The 23,767-nt window shown below is 39.3% G+C and overlaps 6 protein-coding genes across 7 annotated transcripts; 3 read left to right on the top strand and 3 right to left on the bottom strand.

Annotated features, from left to right (window-relative positions):
- Positions 1-888: 888 nt before the first annotated feature.
- Positions 889-1,988, bottom strand: Hsp27 (Heat shock protein 27). The gene has a single exon (XM_018102722.2). It carries the CDS (start codon positions 1,872-1,874, stop codon positions 1,239-1,241), a length of 636 nt encoding a protein of 211 aa, XP_017958211.1. The 5' UTR covers positions 1,875-1,988; the 3' UTR covers positions 889-1,238.
- A 1,234-nt stretch (positions 1,989-3,222) lies between these two features.
- Positions 3,223-4,005, bottom strand: Hsp23 (Heat shock protein 23). Its single transcript, XM_018102737.3, has one exon. It carries the CDS (start codon positions 3,852-3,854, stop codon positions 3,297-3,299), a length of 558 nt encoding a protein of 185 aa, XP_017958226.1. The 5' UTR covers positions 3,855-4,005; the 3' UTR covers positions 3,223-3,296.
- A 2,373-nt stretch (positions 4,006-6,378) lies between these two features.
- Hsp67Ba (Heat shock gene 67Ba) lies at positions 6,379-8,834 on the top strand. Its single transcript, XM_018102649.3, has one exon. The coding sequence runs from the start codon at positions 6,837-6,839 to the stop codon at positions 8,508-8,510; it is 1,674 nt and encodes a 557-aa protein (XP_017958138.1). The 5' UTR covers positions 6,379-6,836; the 3' UTR covers positions 8,511-8,834.
- A 262-nt stretch (positions 8,835-9,096) lies between these two features.
- Positions 9,097-10,006, top strand: LOC108651122 (heat shock protein 26). The gene has a single exon (XM_018100588.3). The coding sequence runs from the start codon at positions 9,216-9,218 to the stop codon at positions 9,849-9,851; it is 636 nt and encodes a 211-aa protein (XP_017956077.1). The 5' UTR covers positions 9,097-9,215; the 3' UTR covers positions 9,852-10,006.
- LOC108651119 (uncharacterized) lies at positions 9,295-23,633 on the bottom strand. 2 transcript variants are annotated; one of them, XM_018100585.3, is made up of 7 exons: positions 22,934-23,632; positions 22,747-22,868; positions 14,726-14,957; positions 14,418-14,562; positions 14,212-14,332; positions 11,882-12,579; positions 9,295-11,823 (listed from the first exon to the last, which is right to left on the bottom strand). In XM_018100585.3, exons 2-7 carry the CDS (start codon positions 22,833-22,835, stop codon positions 11,189-11,191), a joined length of 1,920 nt encoding a protein of 639 aa, XP_017956074.1. In that variant the 5' UTR covers positions 22,836-22,868; positions 22,934-23,632; the 3' UTR covers positions 9,295-11,188. The 2 variants fall into 2 exon arrangements, with proteins under 2 accessions (XP_017956074.1, XP_017956073.1); XM_018100584.3 differs by having other exon boundaries at positions 22,747-23,633.
- On the top strand, positions 13,172-13,820 carry LOC108651128 (kunitz-type serine protease inhibitor HNTX-03141017-like). Its single transcript, XM_018100595.3, has 2 exons — positions 13,172-13,451; positions 13,510-13,820. Exons 1-2 carry the CDS (start codon positions 13,358-13,360, stop codon positions 13,716-13,718), a joined length of 303 nt encoding a protein of 100 aa, XP_017956084.1. The 5' UTR covers positions 13,172-13,357; the 3' UTR covers positions 13,719-13,820.
- Positions 23,634-23,767: the final 134 nt, after the last annotated feature.

The raw sequence follows: 23,767 nt of genomic DNA, 5'->3' as shown, positions 1-23,767 counted from the left end.
TGCAAAAAGTCAAACAAAATGACTAAAACAATTAAAACCGGCAACTTCGGGACTTCTTTCCTGACTCTTTTTTTTATACTTTTTTTAATAAAAAGAGAAGGTAGACATGTACATACATACAGACATGCATACATTCATATGTACATACATACATACATCAGATGTGCACACGCATTTGTACATACGCAGCCATATACATATGTACATACATAGATACATATGCGGATGTAAATATGTACATATGTACGTACATACATATGTTTATATGTATGTATGCTTGCGATTTTATTTTTATGCATACATGTACTATGTATGTATGTATGTATTTTCAAATTGCATTTGAGGGAAACCTAAAAGTTGCATTTAAAATACATTTGGATACATACATATGTATGTACATGTGTGTGTATTCCCAATAATACTTGTATTCATACATATGTATGTATGTATGTATGTACATATGTATATACGATTGGCTGTACTTTCGAGAAACTAAATTATCGCGACATGCCCAAAAATGTGCCTATGTCCAACAATACATTTAGTATACATATGTATGTACATACATATGTATGTAAATATACATATGTACATGAGCATACTTTTGCATACCCATCTACATACATACATATGTATATGTATGTATGTATATATATGTACATATATGAATATGTATCTATGTGCTATGTACTAAGAGCACATGCATACATACAATGTACATATTTATGTACACACGATGTTAAAAAAAGTACCCAACTTACGTACATACATACACACATACATGCATATCGACATGCGTATGTACATATGGATATGCCTATTTGTCACTGTCAACATTATTCTTTGAACAATAGTAATATTCCCATTTCCAATAATATTCAAGCCGAATTTAATTTTAAATTAATTTTATTGGTTTCTCACAGTAAACATAAATGCGAATACATATGGTTCGAGTGTTGCCGTTGCTCTTTTAAATGTCATGAAATTAGATTTACATGAGTGGATGAAAATACGAATTACATTACATGTACATAGCTAACAAAATGGAATTTTTACATTTCGAATGGATACATTTCGATACCTTATAGCTAAATGTGACGTACTTTGTGATGTCTTTGCGTGTGTTTGTGTATGTGTGTGTTTATGTGTGTATGTGTATGATTTTAGTCTTGCACTCTCCGAACAGTGTGGCAACACTCAGATTTCGACTAAATTTCTTCTCCCTCGACGTTCCTCTTCTATTTTCCTGTCTCCATTTTCTCGCTTCCATTTTCGCTCTTGCCTTTGCCGTCGGCAGCGCCCTCTGGCGCCTTGACGCTGAGGTGTGCAGGGCCGGTTTGTTGGATTTGAACAATGCGTTCTTTTTTGGCCTGCTCCTTGCTAGGTGGCGGAGGCGCCTTCAGAGTCAGCACACCATCTGAGGAAACTGTCGACACCACATCGTTGCCATCATAGTCCTTGGGTAAGGTGTACTTGCGCACAAAGTGGCGCTGGATCAAGCCATGTCCATCCTCACGCTCTTCGTGCTTTCCCTCGACGATAATGGTTTTGTCCTGAACCTTAACAGACAGCTCGCTGGGCTTAAACTGCGCCACATCCATGCACACCTGGAATCCATCTTTTCCAACAGTGGGCAGCAGTGAATTCTGCCCAGCGGAGGCTCGACGACGTGCGGGCAACAACTGATGGCTTCTCTCGTAAGGTGAGAAGTGAGAGCGGCGACGATGCAAGTGATGTGGTATCACCAGACGTGGACGGTGGAACAACTCGTTTACATGCAGCCCGAAGCCGAAATCGTCGTCCAAGAAATGGTCCCAGTCGTTGTAGGCGCTATCTAGATCGCGAGCCAGACTTAATAGTGGAACAATTGACATTTTTACTCTTTCACTTTTTTTTAGCTTGGTAAATAATTGAAACTTTTTTTGATTGCTTCTGCGCAGCAGACGTGTTTTAAACGACGGTTTGAATAGAATTGAAGAGGCGCAAGGAACGCAGCGGGTTTTTATACCGACGCCAAACTGACTCACGCACACAGAGATAACATTTGACGATTGTTCTGGTTCGCTCTTGAATTTGCTCGCTCTTTCTGTCGGCAAGTATGTCTGTACGTATGTGCGTGTATTTGTGTGCCAGCCGGCATTTTTTTTGTTTGCTCTCTTTCCCATAAATAAAATTCTACCAGTTTCTTGAAATTTCTGTACATATGTATGTACATATGCTTACATATGAATGTACATATGTATGTATATACATACATATATACATATGTATGCATGTACTATGTGCATATATGTATGTATGTATGTACGATATTTTAAGTATTTCTTTATATAAAGCGCCTGCTTTTTAAAATTCGTATAGCATTTTGCTAAAATGTTAAAGTAAATTTAGCGAACCACTGGCAGAAAAACGCATCCACTCAGACGTCAACGTTGCCATTTTGCAAGTACATTGAACTTGCAGTCTGTTTGCCGAGACCGGTTTGTTTGTCATTCTTTATCCTCGTTTTCTTTTCTCTGCATTTGCAATCAATACACACATACATATATGTATATACATACATATGTATGTATGCACGTCACTCATGTAGATGTATCTGTGTGTAAATATAAATTCTCTTTTAAGTTGCACATGCATTTAAGGGAAACTCGCAAGCTTTTAACTCAAGCAGCTACATAAATGCAGCATTATGCTACTATTGAGCTTTTCCTGCATACATACATATGTATGTATATTTAAATACATGTATGTACATAAAACATTGACTCGAATGGGAGTTGAGAGTAGCGATGTCATAAAGTTCCCTGAAAAATTCGAATTCTCCCAAATAAAATTTGCCGAACAATTCTCACGTACACACCAATGTATGTATGTACATATGTACATACATTATATGCATATGCATGTATACAAGTTGTGTACACGATTGCTTTTAATGTTCATGTGTATGTAACATCTTTGTCATTCTGTATATCAATACATGGAGACTGTTTGTATGCATATGTATGTATGTATGCATACATCTGCTTCTGCCCATAATAAAAAGTCATTAAATTTATGGAAAATTAAAATTTTTTATTTCGAAAAAGTTATATATAAGGCTTAGGTAAAGGAAACATATTATAGATATATAGTACATACATACTTATGTATGCATGCATATATATGGCATATGTGCTAATAGGTTAAATACATAGTATATGCATATCAAACAAATACATATTGACTTCCATAATTGATTATAATAATAATGTGATCTACACACTAAAAATGAGTTAACTTATGAGATGCTCAGTTCATTTCTCGGCTTTGGCTTCTTGCTCTGGCTGCTCCTTAGCGTTCTCCTTCACGTTGAGATGGGCAGGTCCCACCTGCTGGATCTGGACAACACGAGGATTGCTCTTATCTTCGATGGCCGCTGGCTTCGGCACGCTGACAGTGAGCACACCGTCAGAGGATAAGGTGGAAGTTACTTTGTCGGCCTCATAACCATCGGGCAGAGCGTAGCGGCGCACAAAGTGACGAGTGATGAAACCATGATCGTCCTCTCTCTCCTCATGCTTGCCTTCGACGACAACCGAGTTGTCCACAACTTTGACGTTCAATTCGCTGGGCTTGAACTGTTGGACGTCCATGCACACCTGGAAGCCATCCTTGCCAATCTTGGATACTGGACCAATGCTACCCACTTGTTTCTCCAACTGGCGCAGCTGCTGGTCAAGAGGCACTGCAGCCAATGCCAGGAGCGGATTACGGTTTTGGCGCTGCCAGTAGTAAGGAGTGTCGTAGAATGGCACCATCGACAGACGGTTGAGATCGTCAGCCAAGCTCAAAAGAAGTGGTAGGTTTGCCATGTTTTCTCTTTTTCAATAATACTTGATAACTTCTGTAGAAAAAATTATTTGTGCTTTTGTTTCTTGTCGTTCCTTGCAGGAAGGATTTTCGCTGAGTTTTTGTTGCTTGTTGCTTTGCTTTTTCAAAGTAAACTGATGACGGGAACGAAATGCGTCGCGTATTTATAGCAGCTCGGTGGTGGCTCTCGATTACGCGCGCGCTGGTGCGTGCGAGAGAGATAGCAGGTTTGGGCACGCCAAGGAAACTTCTGGCTCTGGGTAAAGTTGAATAATTTTGCCAATGTTCTGGAAAGCGCTCGAATGTGTGTATGTACGTGATGCTTGTAGATATGTATATACAAATATACATACATATATATGTATGTAAGTATATAAATTTTATATATTCATTGCAGCATTATCTAGCAACGAAAGTGAGAGTGTTTCGCTGAGATAGCAACAGCAGCAGTTAAAGAGCGAGTAAAGTGATAACAGAAAAAATAAACAAACAATAACATTGCATATAGAAGAATGTTCTGTAACTTTCCAGATAATGTACATATCTAGAAAATTTGTTAATTAATACATACATACATACATAGATACAGACATTTTCATTTACTCTTAAATTTATTTGTTTATGTTTGACTGTGGACTTTTTTTGCATTTGTTTGCAGCGCAATAAATAAATGGCAATTTTACCATATTTTATGTATGTATGTATGTACATACCTATATATACAATTTACATATGCATTTATAGGTACAAAATGCAGGTATGTATGTATGTATGAACATATTAATGGTTTGATGTATTTCAATTAAGAAAGTAGTATAGAAAGACGAAAAATTAAAGATGACAAAGCAAAAGTAACATTTTGTCTTTGTCTCTATCTCTTCGTTTCTCTACGCAAGCATACACAAATGTATGTATGTATGTACAGTTGTATACACATTTGTATATATGGATGTATTTGGAAATATGGATGTATGCATTTACTTATTATATATTGATGTATGTACATACATAGAAAAGTACATGAATTATTTTTTTACATCCATATGTACCTACATATTTATGTACATAAGCATGTATGTATGTAAGTAAATTCTTTTTCTAGAATGTACATATGTACATACATATGTATATCGGATAAGTAAATTAAGCAAGAGCATACAAATGAAGTGTTTTATATAGAGCCATATTTATATGTATGTAAATATATATATACATATATGTATATATATATATATATGTACATACATATACGCACATACGTACATACATATACTCTACGTTTACGTACATACATATGTATGTATGTACGTAAATTTCTATCAGCCTATGAATTTTGATGACAGCGATGGCTCTGTCTACATACACACATACATACATATGTACATATTTATGTATGTATGCACATACGTGTAGACATCTGCAAATATATAATAGTACGAGCATATACATACATATGTGCAAATTCATATATACATACATATATACATATGTATGTATGTATGTATTCATTGATGGGCAGCTCCAGCTTTGTTGCCAGCCCCTTATTTTGTTTGTCGTTTTCACTATTGCACAAGTCTCCAAACTAGTGTCTGGCTCTTGTCTAGAAATTGCTTGCATGTGTAACAAATTTTATACACACACACGTATACGTGTGTATGTTTTATGCATGTATTCAAGTGAGTACATCAGCTTTTGTTGCTGCATACGATTGCAATCTATAATATATATACATATGTATAAATAAGTGTATACACACAGCTTCGCTAAGGGGCAATGCGCATGTTTTGCGCCTACCCCACTGTCGGCTGTTGCCCCCTTCGACTTAATTCCATTATCAACAAATTTTCAGTTGCCGGTTGGCCTTCCAGACCACAAACACAAATGCACACGCCGGCAATGTGTCTGTGTGAGTGAGTGGAGAGAAGCAAAACCAGCTGTTGTTGTAGTTGCTATCATCGCGCCGGTTCGGCAACCGGCCTGTGGCACGATACGTTTTTGCGGCCTCTCAGCTGTTTAGCTGTTTGCCGGCTGAGCGCAGGGAATTCAGCTGCAACATGGCTACTTTACATGCTCGTGTCTTCATTTATATGCATACATGCATATGTAGTAAGTAAATGGAAGTGTATTTGTGGACAAACGTTTATGTGTATATATGTATGTGTACATATGTTCGTGTATGCATAAATAGTACTCATATGTATATACATACATACATATATTGCCGTGGCAACTCATGCCCAGAGCCGAGGCGTAGGTCGAGAGGCTGGAGCCGGTTTTCAAGTTGTGCCGGCTTGTGTATGTTTCTCCATCGTTTGCGGCCTGGAATACTTTCTTTGTTCTCGCAACCGGAAAATTGCCAACTTCGTATTGCGAAAAAGTAGACACATAGAAACGTACATACATAGTATATGACTGTATACATCTGTGTGCCTATATATGTATGTATGTATGTATGTATATGTGCGTGTGCGTGTGCGTAAGTCTCTGATAAGCAATACTTTTGGATCTTATTTCGAGGATGGTCGTCGCCAGGTTTAATTCTATCGATTTTTTGCCAAAACTGTGCAAATAAACAAAGATTGCACATGGGAAACGTTGGCCCAGCCTCACTTTGCATAAGCCGACGATGATGACGACGTCGACGTTTACGCCGACACCACAACTCGGCGACGGCAACAACGACGATGTTGGATACGAGCCGGCATTCGTAGTCGCTGCTGCAGCACGCTTCCAGGCCAGACATTTGCTTTCCATTCAGCGCTGCACAGCCGTTTAAAAGGTTGAACATTCAGCCATAAGAGCTCAAACGCAATCCAGTTAGAAGCCGGAACGGATCGTACGCGGAACGGTAACAGCAGATTGGAGATACTTAGTGCTCTAGTGTCCAGTGCCAAGTGCCCATTGCCAAGTGCCAATCGTCAGTGTCATCAGATCCCAGCCAGAAGCAGAGACAATTAAAAGCCCCCAGTGAATTAAATCGGAAAATGTCGCTAATACCGTTCATACTCGACCTGGCCGAGGAGCTGCATGATTTTAATTTCAATCGCAACGCCAGCCTCGGTCTGGGCCTCGGTATGGGCATGGACATCGACGACGGGTTCGGTATGTATCCGCTGGAGCAGCTGGCCGCCGCATCGGCTTCCACACAGTCGCTCCCGCAGCTGTCGCCCTCGAACAGCACGCGTCGTGGCACACGTCTCGCCCACTCTCATGGCCACGCCCACTCCCCGACAGCCACCGGTGGGGTTTTGTGGGTGCCTATCAAGGGTGGGGGACAGGCACAGGCTCAGCATCGCCATCATCCCTACAGCCGTGTGGCCGGCGCCAAGACCGTCTGCTGCAATAAGTCACTGCTCGAGCTGGAGAAGGAGCTGGGCGACAAGGTCAACTCCTCATTGGCAACTGCCACGAGCAGCTCGTCGGCAAATGCCAGCAAATCGGCATCGGCCTATTCGGTGGTCAATCGCAACGGCTTCCAGGTGAGCATGAATGTGAAGCAGTTCGCACCGGACGAGCTCACCGTGAAGACCATCGATAATTGCATCGTAGTCGAGGGGCAGCATGACGAGAAGGAGGATGGCCACGGTGTCATCTCACGTCATTTTATACGCAAATACATGTTGCCGAAGGGCTTTGATCCGGCCGATGTCCACTCGACGCTGTCTTCGGATGGCATTCTAACTGTAAAGGCGCCACCACCGCCACCGCCGCCCGCATCTAAAGCGGGCGAGGAGCGACCCATTGAGCGCATCATCGACATTCAGCAGCAGCCGCAGCAGCAGTCGGCTGCAGTACCGCTACCCGTGATGGCGCAGACGAAGGATGCGCAGTTGCCAATTGGAAAAAGTGCAGCCAACGACGTGGAGCAGCCAACCCTAAAAACAGCTGCAGCAGCAGCAGCAACACCAGCAGTCGCTTCCAGCGGCGAGCAGAAGAGCGCTGAAGAGCGCAATGGCAACGGAGAGGCAGATGTTGACGTCGACGTCAACGCCGACGTTGACGCTGCCGGCGACGTCAATGCTAACACAAGCGTTGCTAAAACTGCTGATGAAACTGCAAATGCAAAAACAAAAGAAAAAGAGAAAGAGACTGAGTCCGTTGTCCAAACTTCCACTACCAATTCCAATTCCAACTCAATTTCCATTTCCAATTCCAATGGCGACAATGGAGAACCGCAGCTAACTCCAGAGTCAAAGTCAATGGAAGTAGATGAAACTGCTGAGACTGATAATGTGGCCACTGCCGTCGTTGCCTCCACAGTTGCAGTAGCAGCCGCTGCCTCTGCCGAAAAGGTGGACTCCACCGACGCCAATGCCGTCAGTAGCAGTGGCACAGCTTCGGCAGAGGCCGACGCCACGAAAACCGAGGATGCCAATGCAAATGGCAATTCGTCCAGCTCTGAATCGAATTCGAAAACCGAAAAGGCTGCCGTCGTAGAGGATGCCGAGGACGACACCATGCCGGCTGCCAAAAAAGCCAAAATCGAAGTCGAGGAGTTACCTGCAGAGGCAGTAGAGAAAGTTGAAAAGGCCACCAAGGGCGCGGAGGAGATCGCTGCTGAGGATGCGGCTATTCTACTAGCCAAAAAGCAGGCAAGCGAGAACGGCGCAGCCGCCGGTAAGGCGGCAGAGGAGCCAACCCTGGCAGCGGCTAAGTGAATGTAGAGACTGATAATTGATGCGCAACCCAGAACTATAAATTAACTAAGAAAACAAAAACAAAATATAATAATGATAAACGAATATCAAATTGGAATGCGTTTTAATCTATAAATGTTTTATGTGTTTTTTCAATAATTCGCAATAAATACAAGAGATAGGGCCTGCAGGTAGACGAAATGCGAAAGAGGAAAGAGATGAGAAACTATGATATGAAATTATGATTTCCTAAACAAGTGTGAAACAATTATGACTACAAGTATTCAGTAAAACTAAGCACATTATGTACTTAAAACTTACAAGTAAATAAAGATTCAAAGAGTGCGTTTTGTGTTTTGTCTTTTCGCTTGCTTTTCTTTACTCATTGCTGTTGTTTTCCAGTCTATGATTCTCTCTCTTCTCTTCACACAGACATACTCTTTCTAGCTGTTACGCTCTGCCAGTAGAGAGCATACTCTTTACAGCTATGCGATGTTTTTTCATCTTTCTCACTATGCTCTAGCAATTGAGCGATGTTTTCAGAAGAGCACGATTGCCGGCTATAAAAGCAGGAGACGACAGGCTGCGACGTTACAGTTGAACAACAGTATTGGTCAAAGTGAAGCTTCGCTGAGCGAAAGAAAAGTAAAAAAAAAGCGCCAAAAATCTTTACTAAATCTACATAACCCTAATTCTAATCGCGCGCTAATAAAAGTTAAATTGAAAATGTCGCTGTCGCATTTAATTACATTGGTTGATGCTTTGAACGAGCCTCGCAATCCCGTCTACGATTTTGGTATGGGCATGAATCCACTTCAGTTCCAAACCAGGGGCATGAACTCGTCGCTGCTGAGTCCATGGCAGTGCCCACATCCCGAGTGCCCAACTTCGCCGGTCGGAAAGATTTTGGCCAATCGCCGCGGACGTGGCGACATGTCAAAACTAGCGAATGGTGAGCTCGATGCTTGGAGCATGCCCGTCGCACAAGTGGGCAAAGATGGCTACCAGGTATGCATGGATGTCAGCCAGTTCACGCCCAGAGAGCTGAACGTGAAGGTGGCCGACAATTGGATCACGGTCGAGGGCAAGCACGAAGAGCGCGAGGATGGCCATGGCTACATCTCGCGCCATTTTGTGCGCCGTTATGCCCTGCCCAAGGGCTACGACGGAGATAAGGTCATCTCCTCTCTGTCATCCGATGGCATTCTCTCCGTGAGTGTTCCTAAGCCGCAGCCCAATGAGGACAAGACCAAGGAGCGCGTGGTTCAAATTCAGCAAGTGGGCCCCGCTCATCTGAACATCAAACGGAACGAGGAAGAGTCGAAGCCAAAGACCCCCACCAATGGCAACAACACCAAATAGAAAGCCGTCGATCAGCGTTAACCAAAGTCAACCTCATTTCTCATCATATTTCATGTATTGCATGTATTTATTAAAAAGTCATATTTATTGTAATGAGCAAAAGACTAATATGTTAAACAGTGAAAAATAAAATGTTTGTAAAACTCATAACCAAATTCTGTGTAATTTTTTCGCCATTTTTCCGCCATTTTACTTTTCATTTTCCTTTCTTCGGACAGTCGCAGCTTAGTTCGCTCCTTTTAGTTCCACCCGCCATTAAGTTCACGTGATTCTCTTTGGAATAGCTTTCTCTTTTTATTCGTTTTGCATATAGATTTATTTAAATAATGTAATGCATAATAAAAAATGTCGCGATCATAAGTATGCACACAGTATACATATATATTATGCTAATTCTATATATCTAAATCGGCTTCAATTTCAATTACATTTTTCAATTTTATCGCAAGCTGAGGATTTACATAGAGAGCCGCTGAAGCTGCACGAAGAAGCTCCCAGGCGTTGGGGCTTTTGCACTTTTAATCATCAAAATGCCATTTTAAATATAGTTAAAAACTACATACACATGTATATATATTTATGCATTGTTATTGGTTGTGTTTTTGCTGCTGTTAATATTATTATTATTAGTTTAAATTTAATGTATGTATGTTAGGTTATGTGGTTTTATGTGTGTATATTCAATGACGCTTAATCACAGATCAATTTTTAAAATTTTCATTTGACTTAGAAGTTAAGAAACAAAATACAAAATGTCACAAGTTCACGTCTACAGTTGCTTGTATGTCAATATATATATTAGTACATATGTATATGTATATGAGCTACACATAAAAAATGGATTTGGCTTGATCAGCAGGTGGTGGAAAATGGACAGTGGCAGGGATAGGGGTCGAAGGACGAGCTGACATCCAGCGTTAGCTGTGAAAATGGGCAAATTGTATTTCTGCATGAATCGCAGCGATTTAGTCGACTTGTATATCTATCTATAAGTTGTATGTTTGTTCATTTGTTCAGTGCCTGTCTATATAGTACTATATTCATATATAGATACTGTTTCCCCTCTCTCTTTATCAAATTAAATGTATTTCTCTTCTTTGTTCTAAACGTACATGCATTGGTTTCCATGTGTTTTGTGTTTTTGTTGTTGTTATGTTTGCAGTCTCAAAATTGTTTATGGGCTTTGTTTATATGTGGTTACGAGATACAAAATTAACTTAGGAACGGTTCCAAGGATGGGATAGGTCAAAGAATAAAGATACAAACAAGGAAAATATACGAAATTGTGGGTCTGTTTGTCTAAATACTTTAAACACGTTAAGAGAGTTAGAGGACAATCACTTTTTGATGAGACTTTCACAGCTGCTGCTGAGATTTGGCAACGACTTGAAGAACAATCGGGAACGATCTATTTGCGCCTCCCCCGACGAACGATTCGAGCACTTGCTGCCCTTATTCGTCTCATCCACGCCCTTGTCAAAAGAGCGACGCAGCACCAGGTGTTGCTGCTGCTGCTCCTGCTGGTGTCCGGCGTAGGCAGCTGGTGGCGAGAGCGGTGAGGCTGGCAGCTCTATATCGAGGACGGTGTCGTTGCCACCGGTGTTCTTGCAGCGCAGCATCGCTTCCTGCTCCATGTCCAGCTTGGTGTCTGAATAGCGACGCACGTCCACAGCCCTGCCCAGTCGACAGTCAGCAGCAGTGGCACAACAGCTGAGTTCCGCTTGCTCCCCGTCGCCCAATATGCTCGAGTGGCGATAATCGATCTTTGGTGGTGTGCTGTAATCGTAGGCGAGCGGCGTGCCCACACCCACGCACATGGGCGAGTCATTGAGTATATCACGATTCTCCAGGAAAATGGACGAGTTGGAGTAGCGCTTCGACTGGTGCGGCTTATAGACAAAGCCCCCTAATCCATTGGCCACAGCATGCGAGACACCAGAGCTAATCGATGGCGCCTTGTGCTCACCACTGCCTGCAAAGGAGAGAACGGGATTAGCAAGTGGTTAAAGAGAAGCTATCTATCGACTGACCACTAAAGCTACTTAGCTGCATCGCGTGCTCACGGCCAGTGTCTGTGGATATGCCGCTGGCACTGAGATCTTGGCGTGAGCCGGCGCATAGATCTGTGGCCGACCCACGGCTGGAGCTCTCCGAGTGCTCCAGCACATTGTGTATCGAGTCATGGAACGGCGTCATACTGCCCGAGCCCTGCGGACATGGCCGAAACGAGGAGATCTGCGAGACGACATCGTCCAGCGCCCAGTCGCGATCGTAGTTGTGCTGCGACTGCGAGCACTCAATGTTGGCCGCCACAGCCACCTGGCCCAGCTGCTGGCCAAGCTGTTGGCCATGCAGATGCTGCTGTTGCTGCAGATGCTGTGCGTGCGCGTCCTCCGTCTGGGTGCCCGCGCTGCTGCTGCTGTGCGCCACTGCGTCCAACTGGAGCATGTGTTGCGGCGAGGCGTTCATCAGACGCTGCTGCAGCTGCAACTGCATCTGTTGCTGGTGCTGATGCAGACCCGTTGAGCCGCCATTCTCCATGGGGCCGCAGCTCGAGTCGTGCACAGAGTGACCTGCGCCACCAGACGCGTTGATCTCCACCGTTCCATTGATGGCCCCACGGCCATGCAGCGAGCTGTGCCGCTCGTTGAACTGATGGTGCGCAGCCACTGGTGAAGGTGGCGCCAATGGATGAATCTTTTCCGGTGCGTTCTGAATGAGCAGAATCCTATAAGATGAAGATAAAGCCGCATTAGAAAATCTACAGAAATTGCTTAGAGATATAATCGGGTCTGATAGAGGTATACTGAACTAGACACTTGTTTAGTCATTCATTTCAAGTGTCTGCCTTATGTGAATTAACTTGTTTATACAGATGGACTGCTAAACTAAGCTAGCTCAACTCAACCAATCAAAAATATATATATAAGTGAGGACTGGGTAGTTTTATTCTCTTACTAATATTATTACTATTCATACTATTTCTACTGTACCAACTCTATTATTTCTACTACTATCTATACTACTAGTTTTCCTACTACTATCTAAACTACTACTATTTCTACATATACTCAGCGACAGCCTTTATTATTTTATTCTTAGTACTACTAAAACTACTCCTATTACTACTACTATTATTTCTACTGTAACTACTACTACCACAACTATTAAGGACTACTACTACTATTCTACTATTCCTTCATATAAGAAGTAAGTATTATTGCAAGCTACATTTATAGCACTTGTATAGAATAATTTCAGCGCCCGTTGTAATCAATATGTTTTCTTTTCGATAGACAGATACTATATGGTCTATGGCTAACGCAGTTTATTGAACAGCTGGATTCATCATAGTTTTCACAATTGTGCAATAGTTTTTATAGCTGTTGGGAAACAGATGTTGGAAATTACTTTTGATAATTAACGATATTTCCACGGCTAGTTTTGTATTTAAAACCAAAGCTCAGCGATTGGCTCGTTAGTTTTGATTTGGAATTGAAATTGAAATGAAGTTCTACCCGCTGCTGATAGGCGTCGCGTTAATTGTGGCCAACATTGAGGGCTATGTCAGAAAGACGCCCAAATGTGTCGGACAGCCAAGTAAGTGAAAGTAAAGTGAATCTGATAAAACGATTAACTAACTAATGAAGCGCATCAGTTAAAGACGCTTGCAATCTGCGCAGAGATCTGGGTCATAATAGATTCAGCTGGTGCACAGAGTATGCCATGGCTGAAATGTGGTACTACAATATGATTCACAACACCTGCAACAAGATGATCTATCTGGGCTGCGGAGGCAACTTTAATCGCTTTTGCTCTGAGGCCGACTGTGCTAAAAAGTGCATAACCACAAAGAAACATGGCTAAATGAGTTTAGAAATGACATAACTATGCAAATTTAAAAGTTAACTATTGGCACATCCTAAGGTAAACTTTCAATGTGTCCTATTACTCTATTAAGGCCTAGTTTCGATTAAGATGATTGGCAAATTGTTTACAGATATAAATACTATATAGAGATTCATTATACTATACTATGTATATACTGCTATATATTTAACCTATTTATACGCAAATTTATAAATATATTAGAATCGATAAATGGTAATAAATGTTTGTTTAACTTATATACTACTCGCTTGTTGAGTTCATTTCAACTATGAAATATATATCTGATAGACAGCGTGCTACATACAGATGCTGATAGTTCTTACATATTTACAAATTACATATTACAAATTTTTGGCTATAGTAATAGCTGCAGAGCTAATCCTAATTAGAAATATATCACTAGAGCCGCCTATATACAATCACTATCTATCAGATTGTCGAGTTATCTTCCTTTGGCTGGTCTACTCGCCTGTTGAGTGCTTTCCAGCGATGGCAGAGATGCAGATAGGCCTTACATTGAATGTACATGAAGACAATGCCGCCAGTGAGTCCGACGGTAACAACAGCGAGCTTTGTCCAGAACGGCCAATCTGTGTATGGTTGAAAAAATGCAGTTAAGTTTAATCATAGCCATTGCATATGTGTAGAGAGGGCAAGTTAATGGGGTATACAAACCAATCACTCCACGCTTTACATCATCTGCGGCCCGCTCGATGAGCACACACAGCGACCAAATGACGCACAAGGCAGCCGCTGAGTGGAAGAGCACCGAGCAGCAGAGCCGGCGCCTCTCAATGCTAGAGATGTCAAGGCTGCGCCACTGTCAGCCGCAATGCAATCGATGGCCCGGCACAGTGCGACAGATAGAGAGGGAGCGAAAGGAAGCCAAACAATGCGACAATGAAAAAAACAAAAACAATGCGAAATAAATTAGTTTGGGTAATAGAGATAGAGAAATGTCAGCTGCTGCTGCTGCCACTTACCTCATTGAAGGGCTTTATTTTGGTGTGCATGATGAAGGGGAACTTGCATAGCTCGCAGGAGTTGGTCGCCGATGCCGTCAGCCACTGTTGCAGGCACATCTGATGCACATACTTCAAGCTGCCGGAGCAGTAGCAGGGCGTCAGCAGCGGATTCTGTGGATCGCTCTCGCAGTGGCAGATGCGGCATATATCGCCGCTGTTCTGTGACGCTTGGCTGCTGCCCGAGCCGAATCTGCAATAAATTGTGGGCACCATTATATGTTGACCTTTGAATGTAAAGTGAGTATGTCCGCATTTATGTATGTTTCCCCGGGTCGTGACCTTCAACGGCGAACTTAAACCGATTATTCGATGTGAAATGGGCAGCCATTTGTTGCCCCATTTGATTGGCAGCTAAAAGAAAACCAGCCCCAAAGCGCTCAATCCACACGGCTTATTCCGCAGCCTTTGTCCGCCCCCCTTTTACAAAGCAGTCGGCTTTGGGTTCAGGTCAGGAAGCGCTGGACCGAGCCTGGGCGGCTTTGTTCTTTCATTATGTGCAAATAAATATAGGCTTATTTATGTGTGGGCAATTTTATAGTCTTTGTGATTACAGCTAAAAAGAGGACGCAACTCTCTATAGAACACTATATCACTCAATATACATATGTATATATATTTAGCAGAGTCTGATATGTGCTATAAGAAAAGATATCTGATATTTGATTGGGCGATATTGCCTTGCGAAATTCACGTTCGATGCGGGAAAGTTAATGCTTGATAAGGAAGCCAAATGACTTGAATGAACGATAAAATTGGAATGCGGCTCAGTCGATCGATTTATATACAGATATATAGATAAACTTCATTTATATTCAGTCAAACGATTTATGTATTTTTTTTATGTCATAATTTCATTTTTTTTTATGCACTGTAATAAATTGATTATTTTATTGTTCTTGTTTTCTCTCGTGGCTTTCTCTTTTTTTCAACCTTTCTTGCGCTGAATGTATATTACACATTATAATATAATATAATATGTATATAATAGTGAATTTAATAAACATCTTTTTATTAGTTTCCATTTGATGTCGCTTTATTTTTCGATTCTCTGTAGTTTTTCTCTGCATAATTTTGCAAATATTTTTAATTATTGCCTATTGCCTATACAAAAACAAAACTTATTATATGACATAAGTTTTGTATCTACTATTTACTATTTACTATTTAAATAGGTCGCACTGATCTTCTATTGACATATTCTGTTTTCTCGTCGAGCTCGCGCCTTTGTTGATAAACAATTTCTAAATCAATTTGCGTACAACTTAGACCCAAAGTGTCTTTGGGTAAATAGAGTTATTTAATTTAGTTAGTGCATTGCATTCTCTATGGCATACTGATATAATCATATAATGATAATTGTACAAGCAAATAGTACAATACACATACATATCTACATATATACTATACATGTATGTGTGTATATGTCTACGATTTAAGTGTTTGCTGCTTAGAGTGAGGCTTGCAAACAGAAGAGCAACGCAGTTCTATTAGATTACTTACACACATACATAGACATGTGTGTATATGTATGTATGTATGTTTGTAGCCTCTTCAATGTTGTCGACGAATGCACACTGTTTAATTTCCTAGAAAGCTATAATCAATTTATGAACACGCGTAGTATATACATAGAGATGTATGTAAGGACTCCCATACTCATAATGCATTCATAATAAATCCTTGCTCATTAAGCGCTTTCTTTAATCACAATTCCAAGAACTGACTACAATTTCCCAGAGGCGAATAAAACGTAATGAACGAAAGGTGACTAACATCATCTAAAGTTCATATATATGTAACTTGCCATTTACTTGTTTCCTCGGATTTCATCTGAATAGATTTTCCATGGATTTCTGTTATCTTGTTCTAAGTTACATGATTCTTTTTATAGAGAATATGCCGTGATTTATACAGACTCAAAACCAATTAGCTCTTTTCACATTTTTGAACTGGTGTCAAAATGTTAATTTTGCTAAAAAAAAAACCTAATTTATACGAAATACTTTTTGTTTTTGCTGTATTATTAATACTGATAAAGCGTTTAGTCGGAAAAATTAATTAAAATGTTTGAGAGCTGAGCATGCTTTACTTTCGGGTGAGCATAAAAAAAACATAAAAATCTTTCTAAGAAGTCTATCATGCAATTCATAATTCCTAAAGCCGCTCGATATAAACAATAATATTTCTATATTCTCTTATACATTTTATATGTACATATATCTCAAGCAATACTTATAAATGTAGAATGCTTTATAAAACAGAAAAATAAATGAAATAATTGTTAAGAATTTATTTATTGGAAATTCCCCCGTCAAAATTATCGATGTTATATTTATATATATATATATATGTATATACATTTTTTTTTTTCTTTTAAGAGAGATGAACACGCTATTGCCGAATTATTATTAATCTAGCTGCGTGTTTATTTTATATTTTAGTTGTTGTTTTTATTGTTCGCTATACAAATCCGATAAGAAATACACCAAAATTGTTGTATGTACATATTATATACTATATATATGTATATGTATGTATATTGCCTGGCATTCCATGATTTTCGCTGTATGTGTTTCATATTATCATGGATTTCCATGAGGAAAAGCCGACGAGTTGCATTATAATCATTAAAATTTGCTCAATTATTCAGTGTGTCATGCTTCAATCGTCCATTGCCACAATTATGACAATTCCATCTGCTTTGAACTGGTCAAGTTCAGGGCAGGCGCAATTAGTTGAGCCACATAGAGAGGACTATCATTAGGGCCGGGTTAAGCGCCCACAGAGAAAGCGTCATAAACGGCCAACTAACTAACTACATTTCATGTTGGCCAATTGGGCAGAAAGGGAGTAACCAACAGGGGCGTTCTAGACGGAAGTGCCTGACTGGAAAATACCCTGAAATGATTTTTACTTTAGATGTGAGATATTTTGTAGGTATGAGAAAACTATTCAATGCACTAAATATATAAACTTATATTAGATTTCTCTTAATAATAGCGCCCTTACAAAGCTTTGGGTTTGCTACTCTCGTGCTCCATCTAGTTAAGAGCAAACACTAAACTCCTTTTCGTCATTTCAGTTTGAGGGTATAAAAATTGGTTTTAGTTGAGCCACTTTTACTTTCAGCGCCCCTTCGGCCCGCCTGTGGTGCCCTTGGCTGTTTTTGCTGTTTGTGATTTTAGAGTTCAGACAGCAAGTGCGTGATTGGGCTGAAGGACACCGCCGGACAAAGGCAGGCACCAGCGTTTGTGGTGCCGGTTGTCATCACATTTTAGCTGTTGTTATGGGCCCTGGCCAGGGTCACGTAGTGGTTGTCCAATCGGATCAATAAAACGCATTTGGACGAAGTGCGAAGCCCACACACAAACCGTAGTCAGCCCAATCATAAAACCGTCTAATTTCCTAGACTTTTACATCTGTCTCTCTCTCACTCTCGATATATATATATATGTATATATATGTATATCTATCGGATGTACTCTGACTTCAGGAGCTGTTTATCCTTTCAGACTGTCACATTTATATGCATATCTAAGCATGATGTCTGCCAATTTTATGACTTCATTAGTTAATAGGCTCAGGAGCCAGCAGATGGCAGAGGACAGACGAGAGCTGAGAGCTGAGAGCAGACGCCAGTCTGGCGGGATACCCAATCTTAATTTGCATACATCTTGATAATAGAAGGGAGCTGGAGAATGAGGCTGCGCGTCCCCCCCACTTTGACGGGTTGACATTTCGAATTTCCGAAGACGCAGTAAACAGACTTTGCGTAATTAGGGTAAAGTAAATAAATTGTGCTCATATCTGAAGATCAGGCTGCATAAATCACAAACAATTCCAAGTTTATCGAACAAGATCTTCAACCCCCACGCATGCAGACTGCAAAAATATCTCTTTGTCTATTCAAAACAAAGCGCATTCATTGACCTTCTTGGCTATTTTCGTATATTCATATAATATCAATGGGCTCTATGGGATCTATATTTGGTTGCTATTAAAGCTTTGCCAGTATTTTTTTGTGGGTTCTTGCAATAAAAGCTCTCGCACTCTGCACTATTCGATTTATGAACGTAAACGTATTAATGCAAAGCTCACTTTATCGCTCCGATAAGATATACAGATATAAGCGCTGAAAGCCAAACAATAACAATAACAATAATATTTATAGATATTCCGTCTGCGTATTCCATTACTCACAATCCAAATTGGCTGAGGGCTAGGCAGTCAAGTGTGGGCCACTCAGACCGCGCACAATGGAGCTGTCTGTGGAAATGTTTATAAGTCAACCGACCGACAGAAGTAAACAACTTCGATCAAAACTGATCAAGAGTACAAATTAAAATTTCATTATTTGTATATCGAATATTTCAAGATATCTCTGATATTTTATTTTTGAAATGAGTATGAATAATGAACATGAAATATGTAAATAGATGATGATTAAAATAAAATATTATAAGCCTGAATGCCCGAATAAGAAATATTATCAATAGAAATACTATATGTCATTCCTAACAGTTCAGTAATATACGACTGTATATGTATAAAGATTGATGGCCTTGTCGTCCACTTATATTTAATTGTTCTTACGGTTCATAATTATTAGCACTTGCAAATGAATTATACAAAAGCTCTGTCAAATGAACCTTATGTAGAAACTTTAGAAACTGTTTTATCGACAAGGTTTTTCTGCAAGGAACGCAAATCGTGCCAGATATATGCACAGGTGCTCCTCGGGCTTATAAATGCGAGCTTAGCAAAGCAAACTGCGCCGAGAGATTCGTACACACTAATACTAATAAAGACAGACAGACAGAGAGCTCCGCAGCTGAGCTGATGAAACGTGGCTGTGGTATATAATTGATAATTGTAATATGCACCATGCTATCGCATTTCCACTTTGGGACAGGTGCAAGACTCAATAAAATAAAATTAAAACAACTTTCGGACTTTTTGTTGTTGTTGCATTTGGTTTCAAATTTCCGTTCGCAAAGTTAAAGCAAATGTTTGCTGTTGTTGTTACTGTGCTTCCGCTGTCACTTGAAGAGGCGCCCAAGACAATTTATAAGTATATGGAATGTTATATATTGTATATATAATCCATATATTTATTTGAGCAAGTGGCCGAGCATTGTGTGTAATCAGCAAGTGCGCTATCAGGCCATCAATTCAATCAGTTGAGTTATTGCAATCGAAGCTCTTACATACATACATATATGCATGCGACTTGCGACATGAGGCACGGGACATGCGACATGGAGTAATTAATAGTAGATTTCCCTCACTCCATACTGTTGCGATGCATCGATTGGAATTGAAAGTGCCTCTAGCTTGTAGCCATTCTCCCATGGAGACCATGGAGACTGCACCAATTGAAGCCAGACAGCATGCGTAACGTATACGCAACGTGTTACGCGTCACAAATCAATGAAACAAAAGCATTTCACTTGTCATTTACTTATCATCAATTTCGCTTATTTTGCAACAAATTAATATACTTATATACAGCATTTATGTATATATAAATGCATGAGAAAATTATAAATTGCCGGAAGTATTCTGTAAATATATGTATATCTGTTTGGTTTGCCTTCTCATTTCGTTACACTGTGTTTTTTTTTAAAGCGAAAATGGGTATATGCGTTTGGTATGTTAAATTTCGTCAAATGTGCTTAACATTGTGTAGTAATTATATTAACAAATATAAACTCATTAGGTTTATATTTTCACTTTTCATTTACTTTCCAGCTGGAAAATCTCAAAGTTGTTCATGTAAATACATAAATATATATATTTATACTTTATATTAATATTTTATATTTCTTATTCAGGCTTGATATTTATTAATATTTGTATATCAGCTTTAGATATATTATTGTTTATTAGCTTTGTATTTTTAATGCCTTTCAACGTGTTAAGAACTGTTGTTGTGTATTATTTTTGTATTTGTTTAATTTTTAGGCCAACTGGTGTTGGGCCTTGCAGCTGGCAAACGAACTCATTGAACTCTGTCTAAATGAAATCGTAAGTAATGCTGATTGATTCTTGATGCTTAAGTCCAATTTTCAGTCTAACAAATCTAGCAACAAATTAATCAGTAGAATGAAATATTAAAATATATATATTTCATATACTTGTATATATGTACATATATAAAGCTACATATATCAAAATGTTAAGCCCGAAACATCGTGTAATTTGTCACGTTTGCTCGGTTCGCAGTTCAGCTCACACGGATACAGTGGTTAGCTCCACTCAATACAAAAGCTTCGCACGAGGAAGCAATACACCAATACTAAGACACTGACTGTCTCGTATATAACTTGTGTGCTTTCAATTTCACTTGTTTTTCAGCTGCCTATACTTTATTTTTACTTTTGCTTAAAACTCGTTTTGTTTTTGCACTTTAAAATTGAGCAACTAATTTATGAAAAACACTTCAAGGTAAACCTATAGATAATATATGTATAATACAATATACATATATTAACTTTGTATATGCAAATGATATCTAAAAATGCAATTCTCAAAAATTGGATTATCCAGAAATACAAAATAATCTTTTGTGGTTATTCCCATAAGTTGTGAAACATTGTAATTTACAAATAAAAACAGTGGGGTTCTTAATTTTTTAGTATATATAATAATATATGATCTCATATAGTTGGTAGAACACATTATTGTATAAGTCAAAATGTTTGCAGTATTAAGGAACTTTGATGATGTTGATAATATAGCAAATAGGGCTTATCAGTTCAAATATATTTAGCTTCGCTACATTTCGTTTTGCAATTTTGTTTGAGTGAATTATACGCTCAACAAATAAGTAAGCAACATGAGTAAATATTTAATTGCAACAGCAGAGCCGTCAACCCGTACCCGTGGCTACGCTTAAAGATTTACCCATTATAATACATATAGATTGCACGTTGCTCAGATAAGGAGAAAAGGTGAGTTGTTTCGGGTTCACACTTGTCTAAGATACTTTATCTGAGGTCTGTTTGCGCTTGTGACTGGTTTATAAATTAAAATGACGCCATAATTGCGGCCAGCGTAATGTAAACTTAAGCAATGGGATGAATGAATGGGAAATATATTATAGTATACTGCACATATGTAAATATATTTACAAGTATATAGATATGTCACCCTGGGAGTTGATGAAACAGGTCGCAAATCAAAGTAATTAGACATTCAGGTGTCATTTGCTTGACACCCGACCGCATATTCGTATATAAAACCGAGCATTTGTATTTGCATTTCAATTGATAAAATTCTCACGAATCGGAATTAGACAAATGTACGCAGGGCTTATGCATATATGTATGCAAATACACTTGGCGTATGATTAATTAAATTAGTTATGCCATAAGCTATTCACAGTCATATGTGAGCTCGCGCGTTGTTGCAAATTTAATTGCCATCATTAACATTTTCTAAATGAGATTACATTAATGGAATGGGCTTTGACTGTTTTGCTGCTAGTTAAACAGATGAAAGATTGTATCGGCTCGAGCGGCTTCTGTTTTGATATTTTTATGAGGATAGAGCGCACTATTAACACTTTTTATGCATTCTAAAATTGATGTATTAAAAAATATATATATATTATAATTGTCTATTAAAGATAACAGCTAGTTAAGCTAGACTAAAAGGGCTTTACTATTAGAATTAATTCTATTTTAGTAAGTAGAAAAGTTAATCGGTCAGCTTTACAAAATATGAAGTATGGGTAATTGTTAAATATAACGGTTCGCAATGTCTCTTGTTTCGTGAAACAAAAATTTCTACTATTAGACTTCTTTATAAATATTGTGTATTCTGTTTTAGCTCTAAATAATATATTAGACCCCCTTTTACTTAAACAAACCATAAAACAAAAATTCTTCAAATAATAACTTTGCGCATCGACTTGGCAAATAATATTTCCCTTTGTATTTGTTGTTTATTTGTAAGTAGTTTGCACTCGAACTTACCTGACATTTGCGTAGTGCTGGCCGGAGCCGCCGGTGCTCCAGTCTACATGCTCTATATCTGAGGAGGTTTTAGCGTTGTCGCACGACATTTTTGTGTTATTTGTTTTTGGTTGCTCTATGACCTGCATTCAAAAGGATGCATTAGTTTCGTTTTTTTTTTTTTCTACAAAGATCTGGTCACTCTTACGTAGCAGCCCTTACGATTTGTGTTGTTGTTGCTGCTGCTGTTTTATTATTGTTATTGTCTTCTTACTTTTTCTTGTTCTTGTGCCGTTTTTCTCCGCCTACCGCCACCTTTGACCACGAACCGATTTTAGCTAGTCGATATGCTCAACTTTTGCAATGTAGCTATTGTTGTTATTCTATTTGGTGCATTGGTTTGTTTTGAAAAGGGGAACAGATGCTGCTTCGGCTGCTGCTGATGTTTTATTTTTAGAAAATCCCTGTTCTGGTTGATGTTTTTCTTTCTCTTTTTTTCGTACTCTTGGTTCGTTGACTCCACACAATTTGTTTTTACCGGTAATTATTTTGAATGTTTCAAAATTAATTGCAATTTCTATTGCACTTCGACTTGGGGTTTTGAGGCAATGAACTTTAACAATATCTGCGAGACGCAAATGTGAATGCAAGTGTGTGCTTGTGCGTGTCTATTATTATATATTTTGCTAATTCAATTCACAAACAATTAATTAAATTGATTTAATATGATTTTTGGGCGCAATAACACGACCAGTAATCTGGATTGTTCACAATTGCACATATTTTTATTTATTTAACCAGATGCAATCTGCTGTAGTTACAAATAAAACAAAGGCATTTTGATTTGACCTGCGACATAAACGCACTTGCACAGACACGAGCTGCGACAACACTGCAGTGTGGCTGCACCCTTCAATTGTGAAAATACTTGCTTTCGATACTAACCAATGTTTTAATCGCAATCGAATTTGGCTACCCTATCAATCGATACGTATCATACTCGTGAATTTATAGCAAGTTAGCTCTATAGACTTAAAATTAA

Source organism: Drosophila navojoa, chromosome 4 (assembly GCF_054131105.1).
Source record: "Drosophila navojoa isolate 15081-1374.11 chromosome 4, UAZ_NAV_1.0, whole genome shotgun sequence".
Taxonomy (NCBI): Eukaryota; Metazoa; Arthropoda; class Insecta; order Diptera; family Drosophilidae; genus Drosophila; species Drosophila navojoa.
Note: the sequence above shows the minus strand (reverse complement) of the source record. Positions and strands in the feature narration are given on the sequence as shown.